This window comes from Lynx rufus, unplaced genomic scaffold, assembly GCF_022079265.1.
Source record: "Lynx rufus isolate CCGP_SWC_20201006 ecotype Redwood Valley unplaced genomic scaffold, mLynRuf1.p SCAF_5, whole genome shotgun sequence".
In the NCBI taxonomy this organism is placed as follows: domain Eukaryota; kingdom Metazoa; phylum Chordata; class Mammalia; order Carnivora; family Felidae; genus Lynx; species Lynx rufus.
Genome location: NW_025814867.1, coordinates 103,614,597 through 103,637,000, shown reverse-complemented (window position 1 = coordinate 103,637,000; position 22,404 = coordinate 103,614,597). Strand labels below are relative to the sequence as shown.

Genomic DNA, 22,404 nt, shown 5'->3' with positions numbered 1-22,404 from the left:
ACCTATGTTGTTAAATAAATGGAATCAAAATTATAAAAATATATCAAAAAAAACCCCATCACCAGATCTACATGGCTTTATAGGCAATTTTACTAACCATTCAGGGAATAGACAATCAAAATAAATTGTTTCATGTTTTACAAAGAGGAAACATTCTCTACTTGTTTTACACGGTTAAGGTAATCTTGATCCAAAGTCAGATAACACAGAAGGAGAAAATAAAATTACAGACCAAACTTATTCATGAACATTGTTGCAAAAATCTTTATGATTATACTACAACCAAACCCATCAATATATGAAAAAGGTATTTCAAAAATAAAGTCCTTTTAACATTTAAAAAATCTATTAATATAATTTAATGCACTTATAGGTTAATGGACAAAAAAACCATGGGATTATTTCATTAGATACAGAAAAAATTTAACCATTTTACTGTTGAAATCACTTAATGAAATAGGATGGAATGAATGTCCTCCACACAATATATCATACCTACAAAAAGAAAAAATCTACAGTAAACATCACCTTAAAAGGGAAATGATAGCTTTCCCCAAAGCAAGAAATATGACAAAGATTGGTAAAAGTTTTGAAGTCCAAAATACTGCAAGTTAGTAGCAATACAGAGCAATGAGACTTTCATACACTTCTGGTGAAGAGTAAATTGGAAAGCATTTTGACAATATCTCATGAAGATGGAGTTGTGTGTAAGCTAAAGTCTAATAATTCATACCCTAGAGAAAGCTATTCAAAGTGTGAACTTCACCAGCTGCTATCAACAAACTCTCACTGCATGAACCAGCATTTTGAGTAATACTGCACTCAAGAAACTCTTGCATACATGCAGGAGCAGATATTTATAAAAACGACACTACAGAGCAGTTCCTAATAGCAAAAATTATAAATGAGTTAAATTTACTTGGGCTAGAAAATGGATAAATAAATCATGATATATTTGTACAATGGAATACTATAGAGCATTTAAACTCCATAGTCTAGCACTAGATTTATAAACATTAATAAATTTCAGGGGTGCCTGGGTGACTCGCTCAGTTGGTTAAGTGTCTGAATCTTGGTTTCTACTCAGGTCAGATCTCGTGGTCCTGAGATTGAGCCCTGAGTTAGGCTCTGGTGGGCATGGAGCCTGCTTGATTCTCTCTCTCTCCCTCTTTCTTGGCCCACCCCTGCTCATGCTTGTGCACACTCTCATATATAAATAAATAAATAAAGTTTCAAAAATAGTTCCGAATATAAAGAACAAATTTAAGGATAATATATGGAATATTATTTATGTGAATACTGAAAACATGTAAAATCATAATTTTTTAAGGATATCTATATATCCCCGTAGGATTTGGATCAAGGCAGAAATCCACAAGGGGTTTCAACTGTATCTGTTAATTTATTTTTTTTAATGTTTTGAGCAACTATAGAAAAATAGGTTAAAGATATGAAAACATACCTTTATATATTTTATATATTAAACATTAATGAAACATGGAATGATAAAACAAATTCAGGATCTGGGAAATTAGGTATAGGACCTCGATCAAGGGAGAAATACACAAGGGGTTTTAATTTTGTAAATATTTTAATTGTGAGCAATTATAGATGAAATGTTAGGAATTGAAATACTTTGATGATAAGCTCCATGAGTATGCATTAGAATATTTTCTGTATTTTTTGTGTATTTGAAACATTTTATAATAATTTTTTAAAAGCCATCCAATGATTTAGAAGGAATGAATAGTAAAGACCTCATTTTATAGATGAAGGAAGTAAACTATATAGAAATTAAGAGTTTTACCCATGTTCACAAAACTACTCCTAGAAGCCATGTCTTCTAATCCCCAAACTCCCATACCATACCAAGCACTGAGTCACAAAAGACTCTGAGGAGAGGTCTCTCTAATATCTTTGGTATCACCATGTAATGATATTTTTCTTCTTAGGAAAAACAGAAGGAATTAATACACTGACAATTAAACAAGTTATACCAAGACCTGTGGTCCTGTCTTCAGAAGGTAAACTACACCATGGAAAAAATAAATGCAACAATTGCAGAATCTGTTTTTCAGAATCCCTTTGTTTGGAGATTTTACAAGCTTGCTTTCCATGGTTCTATTAGACAAAACCTATACCTTAGTGTCCAAATGTGATAAATGTCCCTAGTGAGGCTGCTTGAAATGAAGTAACAGAGTTAGGATTACATATCACCAACAGCCATAGTTTCTGACCCAGGGGAGGTTGGAAAGGGGTCAGGACACCTCCCCACTCTGCAGCAAACTTCCTGAGAGATGACTGTGGGAGGCATGCAAACTTTTCCAGGTCTGCTTCTATTATGAAATGTGAGTCACACCATCCTCAGAGATCCAGACTTCCTTGACTATAAAGAATCCCTCCAAAGGGAAGGCTGGAAACAATACAAGAAATACCTGAATTATGTTTATACTTGGTTGGATAAGGCAATAAAAGCCCTTTGTGCTCTGTTTGGTGTTCCATGATTTATGATTTTTAAGTGATGTCCCCACATAAGCAGAGGTTGTAGTTCTTTACCTTGACCTATTATAAGACAATGAGATAAGGTCACATTGATTTAGGTACACCACTACTCTAGCAGTAGGGGTGAAGGGTAGTGATATCATACCTCTCTTCCAGAATCCTCTGGTACTTGATTCGCATCAGTTTGCCCCGTACTTTGGCTTGGAACATTGTGAAGACTTTAGAAAGTCTCTCATCTCTCATTGCTTCCAGTTGTTCCAGAAAACCAGCTTTTAAAAACACCTAAAAGAAATAAGTCAGATATTACTTCCACTCACAATGGGTATTTATTAAATGTCTAATGAATGACTGTATAAACTAATATACTCATTGATTAGTCGTATTTCTGTCAAGTTTTACTCAGTGGGTAAAATGCACATTCTAGAAAGTTTGATTTTATAAATTCAAAGTTTGCAAAAAATATTTTATTTAATCTTGTGGTTATTTTGGTTCCTTAAGAATATGGACTATTCTTGGGGTGCCTGGGTGGCTCAATCAGTTAAACATCTGACTCTCAGCTTCGGCTCAGGTCATGATCTCACAACTTCATGGGTTTAAGCCCCATCAGGCTCTGCACTGCAGAGCCTGCTTGGGATTCTCTCTCTCTCTCTCTCTCTCTCTCTCTGCCCCTCTCCAATTCACTGTTTCTCAAAAATAAGTAAACTTAAAGTAAAAAGAACATAGACTATTCTCCTTATCTGTTAATAATGTGTAGGTTGTCAAGGGAACCTGGTGTAAGTTTTAAGTTAGACTCAGCCATGCAGTGTTCAGAAGTGCCAGGCAGGGGTCTGCAAACTTTTCTGTAAAAGGCCAGATAGAAAATATTTTGGATTTTATAGATCACATAGAATTTTCATAGATCTAAAGAATCTTCTTCATCTCCTCCTCCTCCTCTTCTTCCTTCCTTCCTCACCTCTTACTCTGCCCCCTTCTTTTTAAAAAACAACCATTTAAAAATGTCAAACCAGGGGCGCCTGGGTGGCTCAGTCAGTTGGGCGGCTGACTTCGGCTCAGGTCATGATCTCGCGGTCAGTGAGTTCGAGCCCCGCATCGGGCTCTGTGCTGACAGCTCAGAGCCTGGAACCTGTTTCGGATTCTGTGTCTCCCTCTCTCTGACCCTCCCGCATTCATGCTCTGTCTCTCTCTATCTCAAAAATAAATAAACGTTAAAAAAAATTTTTAAAAAAATGTCAAACCATTTTTAATTAATTTATTATTTTTATTTTTTAATTTACATCCAAGTTAGTTAGCATACAATGCAGTGCAACAATGACTTCAGGATAGATTCCTTAATGCCCCTTACCCATTTAGCCCATCCCCCCCACCCCCCTGACAACCCCTTCAGCAACCTTCTGTTTGCTCTCTTTTAAGAGTCTTTTATGTTTTAACACCCTCCTTGTTTTTATATTGTTTTTGCTTCCCTTCCTTTCTGTTCATCTGTTTGTATCTTAAATTCTTCATATGAGTGAAGTCATATGATATTTGTCTTTCTCTGACTAATTTCACTTAGCATAATACCCTCCAGTTCCATCTACATAGTCGCAAACAGCAAGATTTCATTCTTTTTGATTGCCAGGTAATATTCCATTGTATCCCATTTGGGCTCTTTCCATACTTTGGCTATTGCCAATAGCACTGCTATAAACACTGGGGTGCATGTGCCCCTTCAAAACAGCACACCTGTATCCCTTGGATAAATACCTAGTAGTGCAATTGCTGGGTCATAGGGTAGTTCTATTTTTAATTTTTGGAGGTACCCTCTTCCAGAGTGGCTGCACCAGTTTGCATTCCCATCAGCAGTACAAAAGAGATCCTCTTTCTCCACATGCTTGCCAACATCGGTTGTTGCCTGAGTTGTTAATGTTAGCCATTCTGACAGGTGTCAGGTGGTATCTCATTGTGGTTTTGGTTTGTATTTCCCTGATGATGAGTGATGTTGAGCATTTTTTCATGGGTCAGTTGGCCATCTGGATGTCTTCTTTGGAGAAGTGTCTATTCAGGTCTTTTGCCTATTTCTTCATTGGATTATTTGTTTTTTTGTGTGTTGAGTTTGATAAGTTCTTTATAGATTTTGTTTGCTAACCCTTTATCTGATATGTCATTTGCAAATATGTTCTCCCATTCTGTTGGTTGCCTTTTAGTTTTGCTGATTGTTTTATTCGCTGTGCAGAAGCTTTTTATTTTGATGAGATCCCAACAGTTCATTTTTGCTTTTGTTTCCCTTGCCTCCAGAGATGTGTTGAGTAAGAAGTTGCTGCGGCCGAGATCAAAGAGGTTTTTGCCTACTTTCTCCTCGAGGATTTTGATGGATTCCTGTTTTACATTTAGGTCTTTCATCCTTTTTGAGTTTATTTTTGTGTATGGTGTAAGAAAATGATCCAGGTTCGTTTTTCTGCATGTTGTTGTCCAGTTTTCCCAGCACCATTTGCTGAAGAGACTGTCTTTATTCCATTGGATATTCTTTCCTGCTTTGTCAAAGATTAGCTGGCCGTACGTTTGTGGATCCATTTCTCGGTTCTCTGTTCTGTTCCATTGATCTGAGTGTCTGTTTTTGTGTCAGTACCATACTGTCTTGATGATTACAGCTTTGTAATACAGCTTGAAGTCTGGAATTGTGATGCCTCCAGCTTTGGTTTTCTTTTTCAAGATTACTTTGGCTATTCAGGGTCTTTTCTGGTTCCATACAAATTTTAGGATTGTTTGTTCTAGCTCTGTGAAGAATGCTGGTGTTATTTTGATAGGGATTGCTCAAACCATTTTAACATATAAAAAATAGTCCATGTAGATGGACCTTACACCAAAGTTTTTGATCTCTGCTCCAGAGAATTCACTTTGTCTTCAATATTAATGAGTCCACATACACTTTGTCAAGAATTATTAGTAATGGCCAAGATGAGGTGAGTGAGGTTTCAGGCACAATTTTAAGGAAGCTCTCACTTTTAAGGTTGTATAAGTCAGTACTTACATAACCTTAATAATGAGTGCTTCTCAAATTTTGTGCTTTAGGAGGCTCTTTTTACTCATGCTAGTCCTAGTCCAGATGAGTAGTATACAGCAAAAATAACTAAGCACACAAGGAAGCAAGAGGCCAGTAGTGGAAATCAGCAGAAACAATGAACACCAGAAACAGACTCTCAAGAACTCAAAAGATGGGAGTCGACTAACATTTTATAATTATGTCCTAATGGAGTTCTTTTTCTGTGAGCTCTTTACCCTAGACCTTCCAATTCTCCTTCTAACAATTTGGTCCTTCTATGGATGTCATTAGGAACAACTTGATGTTGACCATCAACTAAAACCAAATCTATTAGAAGTTTCCCATAATATGTGGATTATTCCAAAATCATCTAACATGAGACAGAATTTAGCAAACTACATTTAAGGGACTTAATTTTGGATTAATTTTTTTTAGATAGTGGGGTTGATCTTAACATTATTTTATTTTTTTAGAGAGAGAGGGAGAGAAAGTGAGTTGTGGAGGGGTAGAGAGAGAGAGAGGGAGGGGGAGATTCTTAAGCAGGCTCCACACTCAGCACAGAGCCCAGCGTGGGGCTCCATCTCACAATCCTGAGACCAAGACCTGAGCCGAAATCAAGAGTCAAACGCTTAGCTGACTGAACCACCCAGGGACTTAAACAGTTTTAATTACTCATATACTCTCCTAGAATTAATTCCCTAAAAGAGTACTTGTGTATAAACCAATTCACACACATACAAGTAGTTCATTCCAATAAGCTGATTTACCTTCTTCTAGCTCTGATGTCGATGCACATTTTCTAGCACAGCAAGGTTAATTCAATATTTTATATCTTGGCCCAAACTTACTTAAATGAATAATTATAAAAATGCAAATGTACTCAAGACTGAGGTTTAAGAAACATTGAGTTTTCTCCCAAATAGCGTTGAAGTTTCCACTTTCAACCAAGCTCTATTTGTGTTATTTGCGGTCACAAGAACTGTAGAATGCCTTATCATTGCACTTTCATGGGTATTTTATTTTAAGATACACACTCCTCCCACTCTTCTCCAAATGCATTCTTCCTAGTTTTCTGTTACCTTAGTGATTCCAAAGCGATACTGGATATGGTCTATCTCCAATGAGCCAAGTAATTCTTCAGCGGCTCTTCTGCTGCTCACAAACCTACTCTTTGGAAAGGCCCTGGGGTTCAGGATGCAGTACCTAATTTAAAATAGATAAAGAATAAGTCCTGGGATCAGAGAGGTCATATGATTCAAACGAAGAATAATTTGGACAAGTGAGGTAAAGAAGGTACAGACTTGTACCTCTCCTACCAATATGTTCAATTTTTGCAAAACTCCTGGAAAAAATAATGAGGATACAAGCATTAAAACCTTATTTTGGCATAATAGTGTGTATTTTTATAGTACTTTAGAGACAACATCATTTGATTCTCTGCTCAGTTACAGACAGAAGGAGAGATTGAGAGTCAAAGGGAGAGAAAGAGCCAGGCTTAAGTATCTCTATTGTACAGGTAAGAAAACTGAAAAGCAGAGACATTAAATGTCTCTTCCAAGATTTCTTCACCCTAATGGTGAGCTGGCAGAGAACTAGAAATATGCCTCTTAATTCTGAGACAGGTACTCTTTCTACTCTACCATACTTGGCTCAAATTTGCTTGATGACCTATAATTTACACTTTCGGAATTCAGGAAATAGAAAGCAAAAATGCCTCTCCTGCGGCCTGCCACACACCCTGCTGGCTTCCTTTCTTTCACAGGCTTGCTAGTAAAGCAACAGCCTACTTGGAAGGCAGCTACGATTAAGTACATACAACATTTCAGAAATTCAATTCAGCCTCCATGTCTTTCTTCTGTATATATTTCTTCTATATGTAGGTCTATTATCCGTTAATAGAGATTTAAGGATATTACAGCTACATGGATGTTGGATTTAAGGGGAAGTAATAATGGAACTCTGTCGTCATATATCTCACCACCACCAAAACACATCGATCTGTAGTCTGGAGGACATCAACCAAACAAACAATGCATGCCTAAACACTCAGAAAGAGAGGAAAGCAGAATGCCTTAGGTTCCTTGGGTCCTAGGATGTATATGTTTACCTTTGTTTAAAATCAGCATACAACAGTTGATTCGGAAAACCTTCACAGCATATCCTGATCCCTTCTAAGACACCATTACAACGCAGCTGCTGCAGAACCAAGTAAGGGTCCAATACACCTGAAGAAGAAGGGCCACGCTTAGTCTGTGTCCAGAAAAGATTATTACTCAAGACTTTATCCTAATTGCTGCATCTTGAGATTTTAAAAATGTTTGAATTTTGTGCTCTTTACATAATAGGTAGTAGGCATTCACTCACTCCCCAGCCTGAGGACACTCACAGTACCCATCCTTTCATGCAAGAGTCTCCAAATAGGATTTACTCCAAATAGGATTTACTCAAAATTCCTTTAACACAGAATGAACCTTTTAACTCACAGTTTGTCAACTTTTATAAGCAAATACACCTAGAAGGCAAAAAAGAATACATTTTTGCTAGAATTGTAAATAGCTGGCATTATATCCATTCTCTGGCCAGAACCAGCCAGAAAGGAGCATAAGAACACAAAAGGCAACTGCCACCTCCAAGTAGGAAGGAAAAGGGATTACAAGAAGGGGGAATACAAAGAGAGGAGAAGATGAGCACAGCCACAAAATTGTTTACTATTTACGAAAGACTTAAGCACATGCCAGCCTACATTCTCTCCTCACTATCTTGAGAGCACCTAAGTTTTATTCTATAGCATAAGCATCTTCCTATCACTTCCACGTTTATCAGATGAAACCCTACTAGAGCTGCAGCAGCAATCTCTGAGAGAAGCCTTAGGTAAACCTTCCAAGGAGCCTTCCAAGGAGTCTTCAGGAAGAAGACAAGTAGTGTTCCTCTTAACACAAAGGGCTATGAAAGTACTGTCAGAAAAATGGAAATCAGATGATTCTCTGTTTATGTCCAAAGTCACAGAAATAAACTCTAAGCCATATATTCATCTTCCTGTACTCTAATTCCTTTCATAGATAGAAACAGATGATCTGTAAGAAGGGGAACAAGTGGACCTCTATGATCCCAAAAGGTCAATCATGCTATTCTCTTTAAGCACATATGAAAAACTGTCTTGATTAGATCACAAAGCTTTTCTTATGACTTTGTCTTATAACTTAAAAAAAAAAAAAGAAAATAACTGCTAAAATCAGAGCTGACTCTATGGGAGACAACTCTAATAGGTAACAGAATTGCTCCAAAATAGAGGCAGCTAATTAGATTTCTTGCCAAATGGAAGCAGTGTCCCTAGATGCATTCAGAAACCCAGCTGATAAGAAACAATGAGACAAAAACATACAGAGTCAATGAACATGAAGTGTTTGTGTTGCAAAAACCCAAACTGCAGTATCATTGTTTAGTATCACACTTTCCCAAAATAGGTCACAGGCTGTCAAGATTAGGGTCTTAATTACAGGAGGTTAATAAAAATGCAAGATACTACAGAACCTCAGAAATTAGAATCAGCAGCATCTGGCTGGCTACATATTCCAAAGGTGATTAGTGCTCTGAAGACTTAAGTGTGTATCACACATATAACTTTGAGCTGACAGCCTCTGACCAAGTTATATAGGAGCCTGTAATTCCAAAAAGAAGTCTGAGAATCTTCAAATCCATTATGTAAGGAAAGCAATCCGTGTAGTTAATAATGGTAAAAACTTCGTTTGGGCAATTAAATACACAAACAAATAATTTACCACCACCCACCTACTGCTGTCCTTTCATCAAAAAGCATCCACTACAATAACCAAGATACGGAAACAACCTAAGTGTTCAGAGATGGAAGAATGGATAAAGAAGGTGAGGGGTGTGTGTGTGTGTGTGTGTGTGTGTGTGTGTGTGTGTGTGTGTGCATGCACATACATACATATATACATGTATACACAATGGAGTATTATTCAGCCATAAAAAAGGAGAAAGTCCTGCCATATGCAACAACATGGAAGGACACTGAAGGCATTATACTAAGTGAAATAAGTCAGGCAAAGAAATATAAATACTGTGTGATCTCACTTATATGTGAAATCTAAAAGCAAACAAACCCAAACTCATAGGAAAAGAGATTAGATGTGTGGTTGCCAGAAACAGGGGGTGGGTGAGGAAGGGGAAATTGGACGAAGGTGGTCATAAGGCACTAACTTCCAGTCATAAGATAAATAAGTACTGGGAATGTAACATACAACATGATGAATACAATTAACACTGCTATATGGTATATTTGAAAAGTTAAGCGTCAAAAGAGTAAAGTTAACAGAATCAATTCTAAGAATTTTTATCACAAGGAAAAAAATATCTATATGAGGTGACGAATGTTAACTAAACTTGGTAATCATTTCACAATATATGTAAGCCAAATCATTGTGCTGTACACCTTAAATTTATACTGTAGTGCTATATGTCAATTATATCTCAATAAAACTGGGGTGGAGGAAGAAACATTAAAAAAAAAACTGCCCATGCCTCAGAAGACATAGCTAAAGAGATGGGTGCTGTAGGCAGAAGGAAGATATTAGTATTGGCGAGGAAGACTGGAGGGAGTTCTTAACAATTAGAAATGGATTTAGGAACTGTCTTTATGGTCAATTTAGATAATTCAGATCAAATAATCTCCTTTATGCCTAAATATCTACCTTAATTCCTCCAGTGATTATCTAATTCCTTTTAATATACTTTGCCCTCATAGACAATGGCATAGAAGCTCATCCAGGTTTTAGTGTGAAATTCAAGGAGGAATTTCAACACTAATATCAAGCATTCTAATGTTACCCAGTTGGGTCGGATTCGTGAAATCCTTCTGTATGTCCACTTGAATCTCAATTCAAAAGCAATCTTAAGGAAGTTCTGAAGACCTCGCTTTTAACTTACTTTCATTTTTCTATCAGAAATCTACTCTTATATAAAAGGGACCAGTAATTTTTTTAAAAAAGACATTCAACATAGCTTGAATCAAATGTATTCCCCAGTACAGATTACAAAGAAGTCTAGTTCTTACCTGGCATTTTGTTCACATTGGGATTTATGCATCTCACAAAATGAGGTGCTGTTGATTTCAGCTTAGTCATCAATTTATTTAGGTTTTCCTTAAATAGAGACCATAACAAACACAAAATCACTTTGCAAATCACTAAAAACACCAATCTACCTCACAATTGTCTCCAAGTCCATCAACTTAATCGTAAAGCCAAGATGCATATCAACAATAAAATAATGAATTCAACATTTTCCCTGCTTACCAAACCATACATTATTTCTTTCCTATGACAAGCCAATATTTATCTGACAGATACAGTTCTGTTGTGAATCAGATCTACCTGTTTTGAATTTGATAGCAATAATTTATGACTGGGCAATAAAATGACTTGAACACATAAACTGTTTTTCAAGTTTTCGGTATGCAAATTCTTCTTAGGTCAGATTCTCTGGAAGTAGAATCTGAGTTGGGGATTCTGGTTTGAGGGGTTTATTTGAGAACTAGGGTAGGATAGGGGAAGAAAAAAGCAATGATATGGATTCAAAGTCGAAAGTGATCCCTGAATGAGCTCTGAGCATAAATGCACCAATTGTACCACACTCAGTCCCTACCTTGAGGCAAGAAAGGGGCCAGAGTCTACAGGGGTGAGTAAGGACATAGCTTAGCTTCTCATTTGACAGTGGCAATCCTGGCACCTGTGAGTTGTTATGAGCTGACATTCTTATCAGCTGGAAGATGGGTGCAGGGCTGATAAAGGGGACCTAGGTGGGGCACCAACAGTGTCCATGGAAAAACCATTTATATCAAGATAGACTTCAACTTTTCCAACTCGGCTAACTTCAAATGCTTTGCCCTCATTTGAAGATGTGAAATTTCAAATAAATAATAATATATGCGGATTGTGAAGTAGTTAATATATGAATAGATGCAATTAAAAATTACTTTATGCAGAGATGCAACCATTTGGAATGAAACTCCTTTCTTGCGTTTCTTCTCCCCAAACTGTAGAGCTAAAAAAAGAAGAAGAAAGCATTTAAAAAGCTCTTTTCTTGTCACATTACCATACCCTGTTGATGAAAGTATAAATTTGTCAAGTTCTAGAAGCAATATGGCAACATCTATCAAAAGCTTTAGAAATATTTGTCTCAACACAAATGTCTATTTCTAGTGCTCTTCCTTAAGGAAATAGGCAACTGTGTGAAGAAACTTGCTGCAGCATTGTTTAGTTACTGCAAAAAAACAAAGCAGAAAATTAAATTATCAACAAATGTCTATCAATGGATTGGCTGATTAAATTATGAGAGAGAGAGAGAGAGAGAGAGAGAGAGTGTGTGTGTGTGTGTGTGTGTGTGTGTGTATACAATGAAACACTGTGACCTTTTAAAATGATGATGTGGATCCATATTACTGGCATAGAAGGATTTCTAGGAGTTATTTTAAGAGAAAAAGTAGGTTACAGTTTGCATGTTATGATCCTCGGTATCTATACATAGTTTTCAGTGTAGTTGTATTATTAGTGACTATATACATAAAAAATATTGGGAGGAGTGTAGGCCAAAATGTTAGCAATTGCTACCACTCTAGATGAAATTATAGGTAACTTTTACATTTCTCTTTTTATTTTTCCATATAGTCTGTGTTTTTGGCAACACCATGCATCACTTTTATAATTTATAAAAAACCATCTATTTCCATTTTCTTGTAGCAAAAGAATCTATGCTAAGCCAAATTGTTTTACAAACATTTGTGTAGTGCTAACTCACAAAGATGTACAGCAACAACAAGCGCAAAATCCCTAGGCAATCTGGAAAAAATGGGCCAGCTGCCAACATGAAAAACAAAATCTTCCCTGTGCCTGAGTAGTACCTGTGCTGGAGCAGATGTCCTAAAACCTAATCACTAATGTCCTACTGACATGTCCCAGGCCCTCCAAGTGAATCACTTGACTTCTTTGTACATTAGTTTCTCCATCTATGAAAAGAGAATACTACTACCTTCCATTATTAATATATATTTTTTTAAATTACAACTTTGGTTTAAAGTACTTGGAGTCGGGGCGCCTGGGTGGCGCAGTCGGTTAAGCGTCCGACTTCAGCTCAGGTCACGATCTCGCGGTCCGTGAGTTCGAGCCCCGCGTCAGGCTCTGGGCTGATGGCTCAGAGCCTGGAGCCTGTTTCCGATTCTGTGTCTCCCTCTCTCTCTGCCCCTCCCCCGTTCATGCTCTGTCTCTCTCTGTCCCCCAAAAAATAAATAAACGTTGAAAAAAAAAATAAAAAAAAAAATAAAGTACTTGGAGTCCCCAGAAGAAAGTATGGTTATTATGGGTAATTTAATGTTTGGATGAATAAGAAACATGCAGGCAAGTATTTTCAGGAGGTTCTTGAAAAATCACCCCAAAAAAGACATTCTAGATAGTTCTTCTTTTCTACTTCCAAAGGACACAGCACATGCTCTGAAGAGTTAGAAGATTTCCTCTTCTGATTTCCTCTCTGATTCTCTGCCTGAACCGCTGCCTGATCTCTTATGTTCAGAGAATGACCCATTTGGGAGCTGTAAGCTTAGGAGTCACTAACTGACTGCTCAGGGGCACTTTAGAAACCATTAGAATCAGGCAAATGTGCTGCCTGAAGATTATCAGGGTCCAAATACAATAGCTTTCATTTCTCAACCTCTTCTCAAGGCAGGCCAACAGGATTTCAGGCTCGCTCCTGAATTATGTCATCATGTACTGATGAAGCCAGGAAGTGCCAAATTCTCTCTCCATTTATTGACCGTGTCAATCAGTAGTCCCAAATCAGCCTGATGGGGCCAGGAATTAACTTGAAGCTGGGTGTGAGACAGCAGGGCAGTGAGAAGGTTAGGGAATGAGAGCACACATTCCTTAAAGAAGAGCTGATACACCTCACCCATTGCCACAAGGGTATCTGAATCTAGGCTGGCCAGTTTTTCTCTTTTCCCATGTTTTCCACTTTTTGAAGACAAAAGGAAACCCAACTGTGTACATTGCAACCTCTGATTTTTTTTTTTTTTTTAACCCATGTGGACCAAACAAACCATGTGAAAGCAAGGCTCTGCTCGGGGCCTTCCAATCTGTGACTTTTGCTATGAATCATGGACAGCTTCCCTCTGTAGCTAGCATTAATCCAGTTGTGTGGCTGATGTTAGCAATGTGGGCTCAGTATCTTCAAATCCTTTGTATCATTGTGCAAAAGTCTGAATTAGGTCCTAAATACATGTAGCTTGTACATCTCTCTGTTTTGTTTCTGGAAGACAGTGAGAGTGGTATAGGCACCAGGCCAGGAAGCAGAAGTTCTGCTTCCTACCTTGGCTTTGAATTTACTAGTGTTAAGTCAACTAAACAAGGGGCCATTAGACTGATGTGGCTCAGACTCCGTAGTGGCCTATATTAGCAAGCCATAATCTAAGCTTGTACATGCCCTAAAATCAAACTGCTAAGGACAACCAATCACAGTCAACTAGGCTTTAAACTACAACCAGTCAATAACTTCCTTACTTTGCTTCTATATTTTCTCGATAAAGTATCTCCCTGAGCTCCTGCTGGTGGAAAAGTCTTAAACACTGAGGGTTTGACACAACCCCATTTGAATTAATTTGTGTTCAAATAAATGCTCAAAAATTTTAACATGCTTTAGTTTATCTTTTAACAGTAGATTTGTGAAATTGGGGATTCTCCTTGACTCTTCTGTACTTGTTTCTGTAAGGTAAGAAGACATTTTCCTCTCTCTGTATCTGAAAGTGTCATGGCATGGACTGAGTAAGATAATATATATAAAAGTGCTTTGTAAATTACAAAGTACTAAACAAGATTAGTTATTTGTTGGCCAATAAATATTTATGGAGTGTCTGCTAAACAGGCATTTGCTACACGCTTGAGGCTACAATTAAATAAATCAGACCTAATCCCTGCCCTCATGAAGCTTATAATAATCCCAAATTACTATAATATAAAAGCACTGTGAAGGAGAAATCCAAGATATTTGGGGAATATAGATTAAAGAGGCTTGTTATTTCCCCAAAATCATTTATCAAAATATGGTTTGCTGCTCCCTCTTTGCAGCTGGGTTGAGTAGAAGATAAAAGCAGAGTAGAGCAGCTTCCTTGAAATACATCCATCTTAAAGCACCATTTCCCTGAAGAACCACCAGCCTGAGGACAGAAAGGCTAATAAGAGGGGATGACTCAGACCACAGGGAGCAGACACAGATATCACAGGAAAGAAGCAAGGATTTTTATAAATGCTGAGGCAGCCATGGGTTCCATTCTAAAGCTAAAAAATTAGGGAAGATTGTTCAACTCACCACTGTCAGTACTCATGTGATTTTCAAAAAGGTTTGCCAGCAGTCTATTTGATGACTTCTGAAATACAGCCACCACTGTTTCATTAAGAAGGTCTTTGTTCTTTTCAAGCCAGCCACTAATGTTATAAGGCACCTTTGGAAAGGCATGCAGTTCAGGTAACAAAAGAAGAGAGTGCATAAATTAACATAGCAACCTGTGCATTCCTTTAAAAAAATCATAAATTGTATGGGTCCTTTAACTTTAAATTAGTTTGAGTTAACAGTACTGAATAATACTCCAGGAGTTCCATTGTGCAACCCTAAGAGATTCTTAGGCTTTACCATTTACATTGTAGAAAGAAAGGAAGAGAAGGGGAGGGAAGGGAGAGAGACAGCTAAGGAAGGAGAGGGAGAAAGAATTAAATTGTATTTCCAGTAGAAACAATTCACATCAGCTCTCCTTCCTAGGCAAGAATAGATGAAAAAAATCCAATTGTCTCTGACACACACTGAACATTCAAAAAAATTAGCAATTATAATGATATTTTACTGTAAATATCATTACAATTAATATTCAAGGATTTGAAAGAAGACAATTACAAGCACATTTATGTACACTTGGCAGGTCACTTTCAGGCTGAAGTATTATTTTATCCTTCATCAATTATCTTTCTGTTCCATCCGGAATCACTGACGATAAGCAGAAAAGCAGAAAAAAAGGGGCAACACACACCAGTAGGGAAATGAGGAGAGGCAGCGAGAGTCATTGGAAACCTTTATTGGCCATAGTTTGGAGGCCATTACTTTACAGTGAATATGTCTCTATGAGAGAATAAAAAAATTAAAAAACTTCAATAAAAAGATCAGTTGAAATCACTCATTCACACAATGTTAAGTTAAAAGGAAGGACAAATATGAAAAAACCCATGACTTTGATGATCTCCATGACTTTCTGAAGCTGTCTTACTTTGAGCTGGGATGACAGGGTCTATTTTGAAATTTCTAACCTTTGTGCACATGGAATACTATTATAGTATGGGTATTTCATTTCCTAAATGCTAAAAGGCTACACCAACTTTTTTTCTGGAACGGAGATTTTTTTGTTGTTGTTGTTCATCTCTTCATTTAATCTAAATTTTACTTATATATTATCTAGGGATTTTGACTGAATGCATTTGAGCCTGAGTCAGGAAAATTCAGGGCTGAGGGTCTAGAAGTAACTTACCACTCCTGCATAATGGACAAGTTCAAAGTGAGCTTCATATCTCTTATTATCAGGCTTGGGCTTCTGAAAATGAACCGACTTCCCAAAATGGTTGTCAAAAAGTTTGGTCTTGAAAGTCACATCTGTAGCCTGAGGAAACATACATTCCTCTTCAAGGATGGAAAAGATGCCCATTGGCTGTTGGAGATACATATGAACAGCAGATATAGAAAACACCAGGAAACAGTATCTTCAAAGGGGGTGGGAACTCATGTAAATTCTTATTCCAGGAACCTAATCACTTGTCAAAGGGAAAGAATATTCACTATACATAACTAGTCAATCATCCATTCAACAAATATTTATTAAATACCTACCAAGTGCTGGGTACCAGTAGGAGCTGGCAATGTAGCCATTAGCCACATACACAAAGTGCCTGTCCTCAGACTGATTACATTCTAATGGAGTAGAAAGATACTAGTCAAGTAAACAAAGAATAAATAATTTAGTTTCCCATTAGTGTTCTGAAGAAATCATGCAAAGTAAAGAAATCAACAATGACTAGGGGACTGACTGGGAGCTATTTTAGTGGGATAGTCAAGTAAAACCCTCTGACCTAAATGAGAAAAGCAAATCCTAAGATCTGTGTATAAGTATTCTTGGCAGACAAAATGATGAGTGCAAAGGCCCTGAGGCAGGAGCACACTTGGCAAGTTTGAGGTCCTGCCAGAGGCAAGAGTGGACAGAACTAAGGTAGTTCTGAGATGGAGCATATGGTATGAGATAAAGCCAGAGAGGTAAGCAGTATTGGATCCCAAGGGCTGTCCAGGCCATACTAAGACATTTGGATTTTAAGTGTAATGGGAGGTCTTTGTAGATTTTTAACAGAAAGTCATGTGATTTGATGTTTGCTTTAAAAAGATCATTTGTTTAGAACAGCATTGGCAAAGTAGAGCCTGTTGCCCAAATCCTGCTCATGGCCTGTACTGGAGACCCAGTGAGCTAATAAGAGTTTCTACATTTTTAAAGGGTTGCAAAAACAAAAACAACAAAAAAAAGAATATGTGGTAGAAAACCCGATGACCCCTGTCAGCAAACTTTTTCTTTAAAAGGCCAGGTATTAAGTATGTTAGACTTTGTGGGCCACGTGGTCCCCATTACACTTCTGCTGTCCACTCAGCAATTTTAGCCCTGAAAGCGGCAAGTGGCAACATGTAAATAAAATGGGTGTGACGATGTTTTATTAAAACTTTATTTACAAAAACAGGCCACAGGCTAGATTTGGCCCACAAGGCCACAGTTTACTGACCCCTGTCCAGATTAGTGATAGTGTTAAAGGTGGTCAGAAGTCATTGAAAGATGACATAGCTCAAAAGCAGAGCAAGGTCTGCTGCTGGTGGATAGAACGTGGGGTTTGATAGAAAGAGAACGATGACCAGGTTTTTGGCTTGAGAAAATGGGCAATGGATGCTGCCATGAACCAAAATAAGGTACATACATATAGAGAAAAGCAGGTTTTGGAAGGAAAACCAAGGATTCTCATATTTGCATATCTATTAGTGTATTTGTATATTCGTTAGTCTACTCCACAAATATTTTTGCAGTGCATTCTATGAATAAATCACTGTACCAGACATTTTGGGTTATACGTGGGTTGTGGCTCCAGAGCATCTCACCAAGAAGACAAAATATATGCATGTGAGTACAAGAAAGCAGACAAAACAAAGGTATGCAGAAGATGTCATAAGAATGCTGAGACAGAACATGACCCTGGGGCCCAACAGGCATAGATTGCATGATTTCCTACCAATACTTTGTACCTAAGAAGCATAGACTCTCAGGTTTGGGAAAGACATTAAAAGTCTGGTCTAACCCACCTAAAAGTTCCTTGAATTCCCTTCGTAATTTCTTTCTAAACAGCTGGTTAGCTTATGCTTAAATGTTTTCATGGAGAGAGAACACACCAACTCCGAGACAAGGCTCTGGATGGGTGACATATTAAAAGGAAATTTGTTTGTAGTTTAGAATTTGTTCTAAATTGCTCTCCCTGAGCCATACAAATGCTTCTAGGTAGTGGATCATCAGATATTTAAAGATCATATTTTTGATCCACCTGAGTCTACCGTTGTAATATACAGACTGTGGTTTTCTACATCTTGTGTATGTTTTCATAGACTTGAAACCTGCACTTTACAGGAAACGTAATTAACAATTTCACTACTAATTCTTGTACTGAAGAGTTCTGGGACATCTTCGTTCCTCCCAAACATCTAGGTGGGGAATGATGCAGTGAGTAATTATGTGAAGTGTTCTAAGTGACAGCAAACTAGTCTAATAGAAACTGACACCCATTTTGCTCCTGGCACCACTGACCTTGTGGGTTCTTGGCAAAGTACGTAACACGGAGGAGGTGGAGGAGGAGGGGGAGGGAGAATCTGATAAACTAAATAGTCGATTCACTGGTGTGAGCTTTTGGAGGCATGGATTCTATCTTGCACACAGATTTTCCTACCACGCATGTGGTCAACCCTCAGTGAAAACTGGACTGAATCATTTAAAAATTTAAGCATCTCCTGAAATGGTGTCTGTTAACAGCAGGGTTGTGGCAATGCCTCACAAGGGGGGACAGTCCCCATCTCAAACAGTCACCTTCTGTCCATGAGGACTGCCATTCTGCCGGGAATCTAATAAAGCCAACTTCCATTTTTGGATGAATGGAAGCTTTATGTTAAGCAAGTACATGTCATAGCTCAAAATATAACAGCCTAACCACTGAGGGGGAAAAACACTGTTTCGTCAGGGTCTTCTCCATTTTTCCAGTGCTCAGGAGGTGTAAAACTTCTAATAAATATGAGGCCCTCCGGTAAATTAATTTCCAAATAGGTCAGGGAAAAAAGTAATTATGTGCTGCCCTGTGGCATCACATGTCCTATATTGCACACTAAATGGTTTGAGTCAGTTGCCCTGACTCCGAACATTAGTGTTCTCACCTCTCCCTCTTCAAATATTATCAATCCGGTCTTCCTTCCTTTTATGTCTGTCACTTACTTGCTATTTGCATTTCTGTTGTCCTGATTCAGGACCTCTTTACTTCTCACCTGTGCTGCTGTCCCCAACTGCCTTAACCTTAGCCTTTCCTCCGATTCCAGACATCAAACACAAACCCACAGAACAAACGTGAGCAGCTCTGACTGCTCTGTTCCCAGCGCAGAAGCCCTCTCTGGCTCCCCGCTGCCAAAAAATAAGGTATAAATTACTTCAAGTCTCTTCACAAGCTGACCCTCCTTTTTTTTCTTCCAGCTACTTCCTTCTGTGTGTTCTGTGCTCTACTAGACTACTGAAAATTTCAGAATGTGGCCTTTGTTTAGTTACCTCTCTACCTTTGGTCTTGCTAGTCCCTTACCTGCTCACTGTCCTCCTCTCTTCACCTGCTAAAATCATAATCATTTCTTTTTTTTTATTAAAAAAAATGTTTTTAATGTTTATTTATTTTTGAGAGAGGGAGAGAGACAGAGTGTGAGCAGGGGAGGAGCAGAGAGAAAGGGAGACACAGAATCTGAAGCAGGCTCCAGGCTCTGAGCTGTCAGCACGAAGCCCAATGCGGGGCTCGAACCCACAAACCGTGAGATCATGACCTGAGCCGAAGTCAGATGCTCAACAGACTGAGCCACCCAGGTGCCCCAAATCACAATCATTTCTTAAGATTCAGCTGAGATTTTATACCCTTTCCTACCTGGCCTTCCAAGATTCCCACAGGCAGAGGGGACTCCTGTGCTTCGGAGTTCTGTGGGCCTTTGTGCCTTTCCTGCATTTATACTGAGACATATTTTCACACTGATTAGACTTACAAATCTCCTGCTTGACTGCACACTTCCTAAGGGCAAGTGCTACTTATAACAAGTGCTTAAGTTTTCCACAGCACTTACTTCAAAGTCTTCTCTACAGTAGTGTGGTATTGGGCCTGAAATTAAGGACCAACATTATGTGTGCCCTGATATGTGTGCCTGGGAGGGCTTCAGATGACCTAATCGCAAGTTCCCCTCTCCATTTTGCTCCGTGAGTGAGGTCTGCTAGCCAAACTACTGTCCTAATCATGGGACTAGACACAGTGCCTGCTTATCCTTGAGTGATGGGTTTCAGATCCCTGCCAGCCCTTGGAATTATTCAAACAAGCCAATCGCATCCTCCCTTGAGAAGTGATAGTCACTGCACCCTATTATTACTATAAAGCTTGCCTCCCACAGCCCCTCTTATTCACTCTGTCAATAGCGCAACCACTGTGTAACCCTGCCTGGCATGCAGTGTCCTTCCTCTTCAGGCTGAGTGTATGTGACCAGTAAGCTATTGTCAAACTCACCTGTCCAGGGTCAGGTGTCCTATGTTCAGCCATCTCTATAACCCAGGGCAGCAATCCCTCCCTCACCAGCAAGGTAACAAGGAAGTGATCAAAACAAGTAGTTGTTAAATAAATTTACTTGTTTAATTAAAACAAAAAAGTAAAAGTTTTAGTCTTAGGAAGATGCCTTTCCAATGATGATACCCTAAGTTCCTTCAGTGACAGGATGATGCCTCTGGTTTGCATTTCTCACAACCCTTAGTATAGTAGGTTCCAAGGTGACTAAATGTAGGTCCCCAGCAAATTTCTGTTACATAATTGACTGACAGGTGAACACTAAAACATCCAGATTTGAGCTCTGGGATGTGGACTGCTTTGCTGTGGGCAGTAGCCAGGCAGAAAGAGTTGTTAACAGAGAGCTTAGAGTTACGTGTTTCAAGGAAATACTCATGGGTGTACAAGAGATAGCTAGATATTAATGTGATTCGTTCTATAATAATAAAATCAGACTTAGCATACCCAAAGAATCCCACTTGGGAGGCAACAACACATATTGCCAAGATGCAACCAGGATTTAAAATATTTTAGAAACTGTATCACTGTAATCACTGTAGAGAAACAACAAAAATTTATTCAGGCCCAGTGAAACAAATAAGATTAAAAAAAAGAAAAAAACAAGAAAAACAAAAACAAACATGACCAAGCTAGGTAACACAGCTTGGACTTACAAACAGGTACAATGATCAGTACTGCAGCTAATTTTCTCTCACAGCTGGTAATATTCTAAAACCTTATTCAAATCCCAATCCTATGAGGAACTTTTTGCAAAAGGGCTGAACTATTGGAAAATGGATGTAGTCTCTCAAGGTGACTGCAATCTAGGGGCAAGAAGATTTTAAATGTATAATTTTGGATGTATTTGCCTTAAGAATAATAGAAAGAATCTGTTTACCAATACCTATGCAAAACCATAAATAATATGTAGTCATATATGTTAATACTTTGATATGAAAATTATTGATGTTTTAGTTCTAAACACACTAGAATATTTCAGGTAATAAAAGAAATGTGAGCTAATCCTATAATAGATTTGTTCACTGTATATATTTGTTCACTACATACACACACAAACACACACACACACACAGAGGAGGTCACTGTATGCTTGGTGACCAAGTTAACAATTAAAGATGGGGTTGAAATACATTCTTTTTAGTTTGACAAACTTTTTGGTAAACACAAAAATTTGAAACTTTTAAGTCTGAAAATCCCCCTTCCTTTTATGCACACACAGATGCATGCTATAAGATATTTTGTACATGTTGATTTGTCTCAGTTCTCTTGAATTTTTGAAAACTTCTCACGATTTATTCTATTTCAAGAAGTTTGGTACAACATTAATATTTACAACAAATTTTCTTCACGTAGCCTGAACCAGCTCAATGGGTCTTTTCAAAACATAGAATAATTTCAAGAAAGATTTTTGTATTCCTCATTTGCCTGACCTGAATACCTTTGAAATCATTCGTAGGAAGCCAAAGACTTATCTTTTCCTTCTATCATCTGGTCAGGGTTTTGTTTTTTTTTTTTCTCATCTTATTGTATCAGTAGAAAATGCAACAGGAAATTACATCCATGTTGCTAGTGTGTTATTTAGAATAACTGAGACCAGAATAAATGAGACAATGAGCTTCATATCAACTAAAAAATCAGTAATGTTCACAGACCTAACCAGACCTGAATAATGTCTATGTCCCACATTCCTGCCTGAAAGTGGTTATCTCGCCATAATCAGAGTAAGTAGATATTACAGGTGACAATTGCCAAAAGCTGAATCTATCCCTCTGAGGAGGTCCAGTTCTTTAGTTTCATTTCTCATCAGAAGTGAAATCAGAAAACAGCTTTAAGAGTGCCAGCAAACATTTACTACATCATGGGTGGGCCATTATTATTATTATTATTATTATTATTATTATTTCGATCAGCTCAGAGGTC

General features: G+C 38.0%; 1 protein-coding gene across 1 annotated transcript in view; it reads right to left on the bottom strand.

The window, feature by feature from the left end:
* Nucleotides 1–22,404, bottom strand: part of MYH15 (myosin heavy chain 15) — a 152,650-nt gene that overhangs the window by 85,814 nt on the left and 44,432 nt on the right. The window contains exons 16-22 of the mRNA XM_047100446.1: nt 16,095–16,271; nt 14,891–15,023; nt 11,514–11,581; nt 10,593–10,680; nt 7,626–7,743; nt 6,598–6,721; nt 2,648–2,784 (exon numbers count right to left, since the gene is read on the bottom strand). Of these exons, the coding sequence (XP_046956402.1) occupies nt 2,648–2,784; nt 6,598–6,721; nt 7,626–7,743; nt 10,593–10,680; nt 11,514–11,581; nt 14,891–15,023; nt 16,095–16,271 (845 nt within the window). The remainder of the gene's footprint in view (nt 1–2,647; nt 2,785–6,597; nt 6,722–7,625; nt 7,744–10,592; nt 10,681–11,513; nt 11,582–14,890; nt 15,024–16,094; nt 16,272–22,404) is intronic.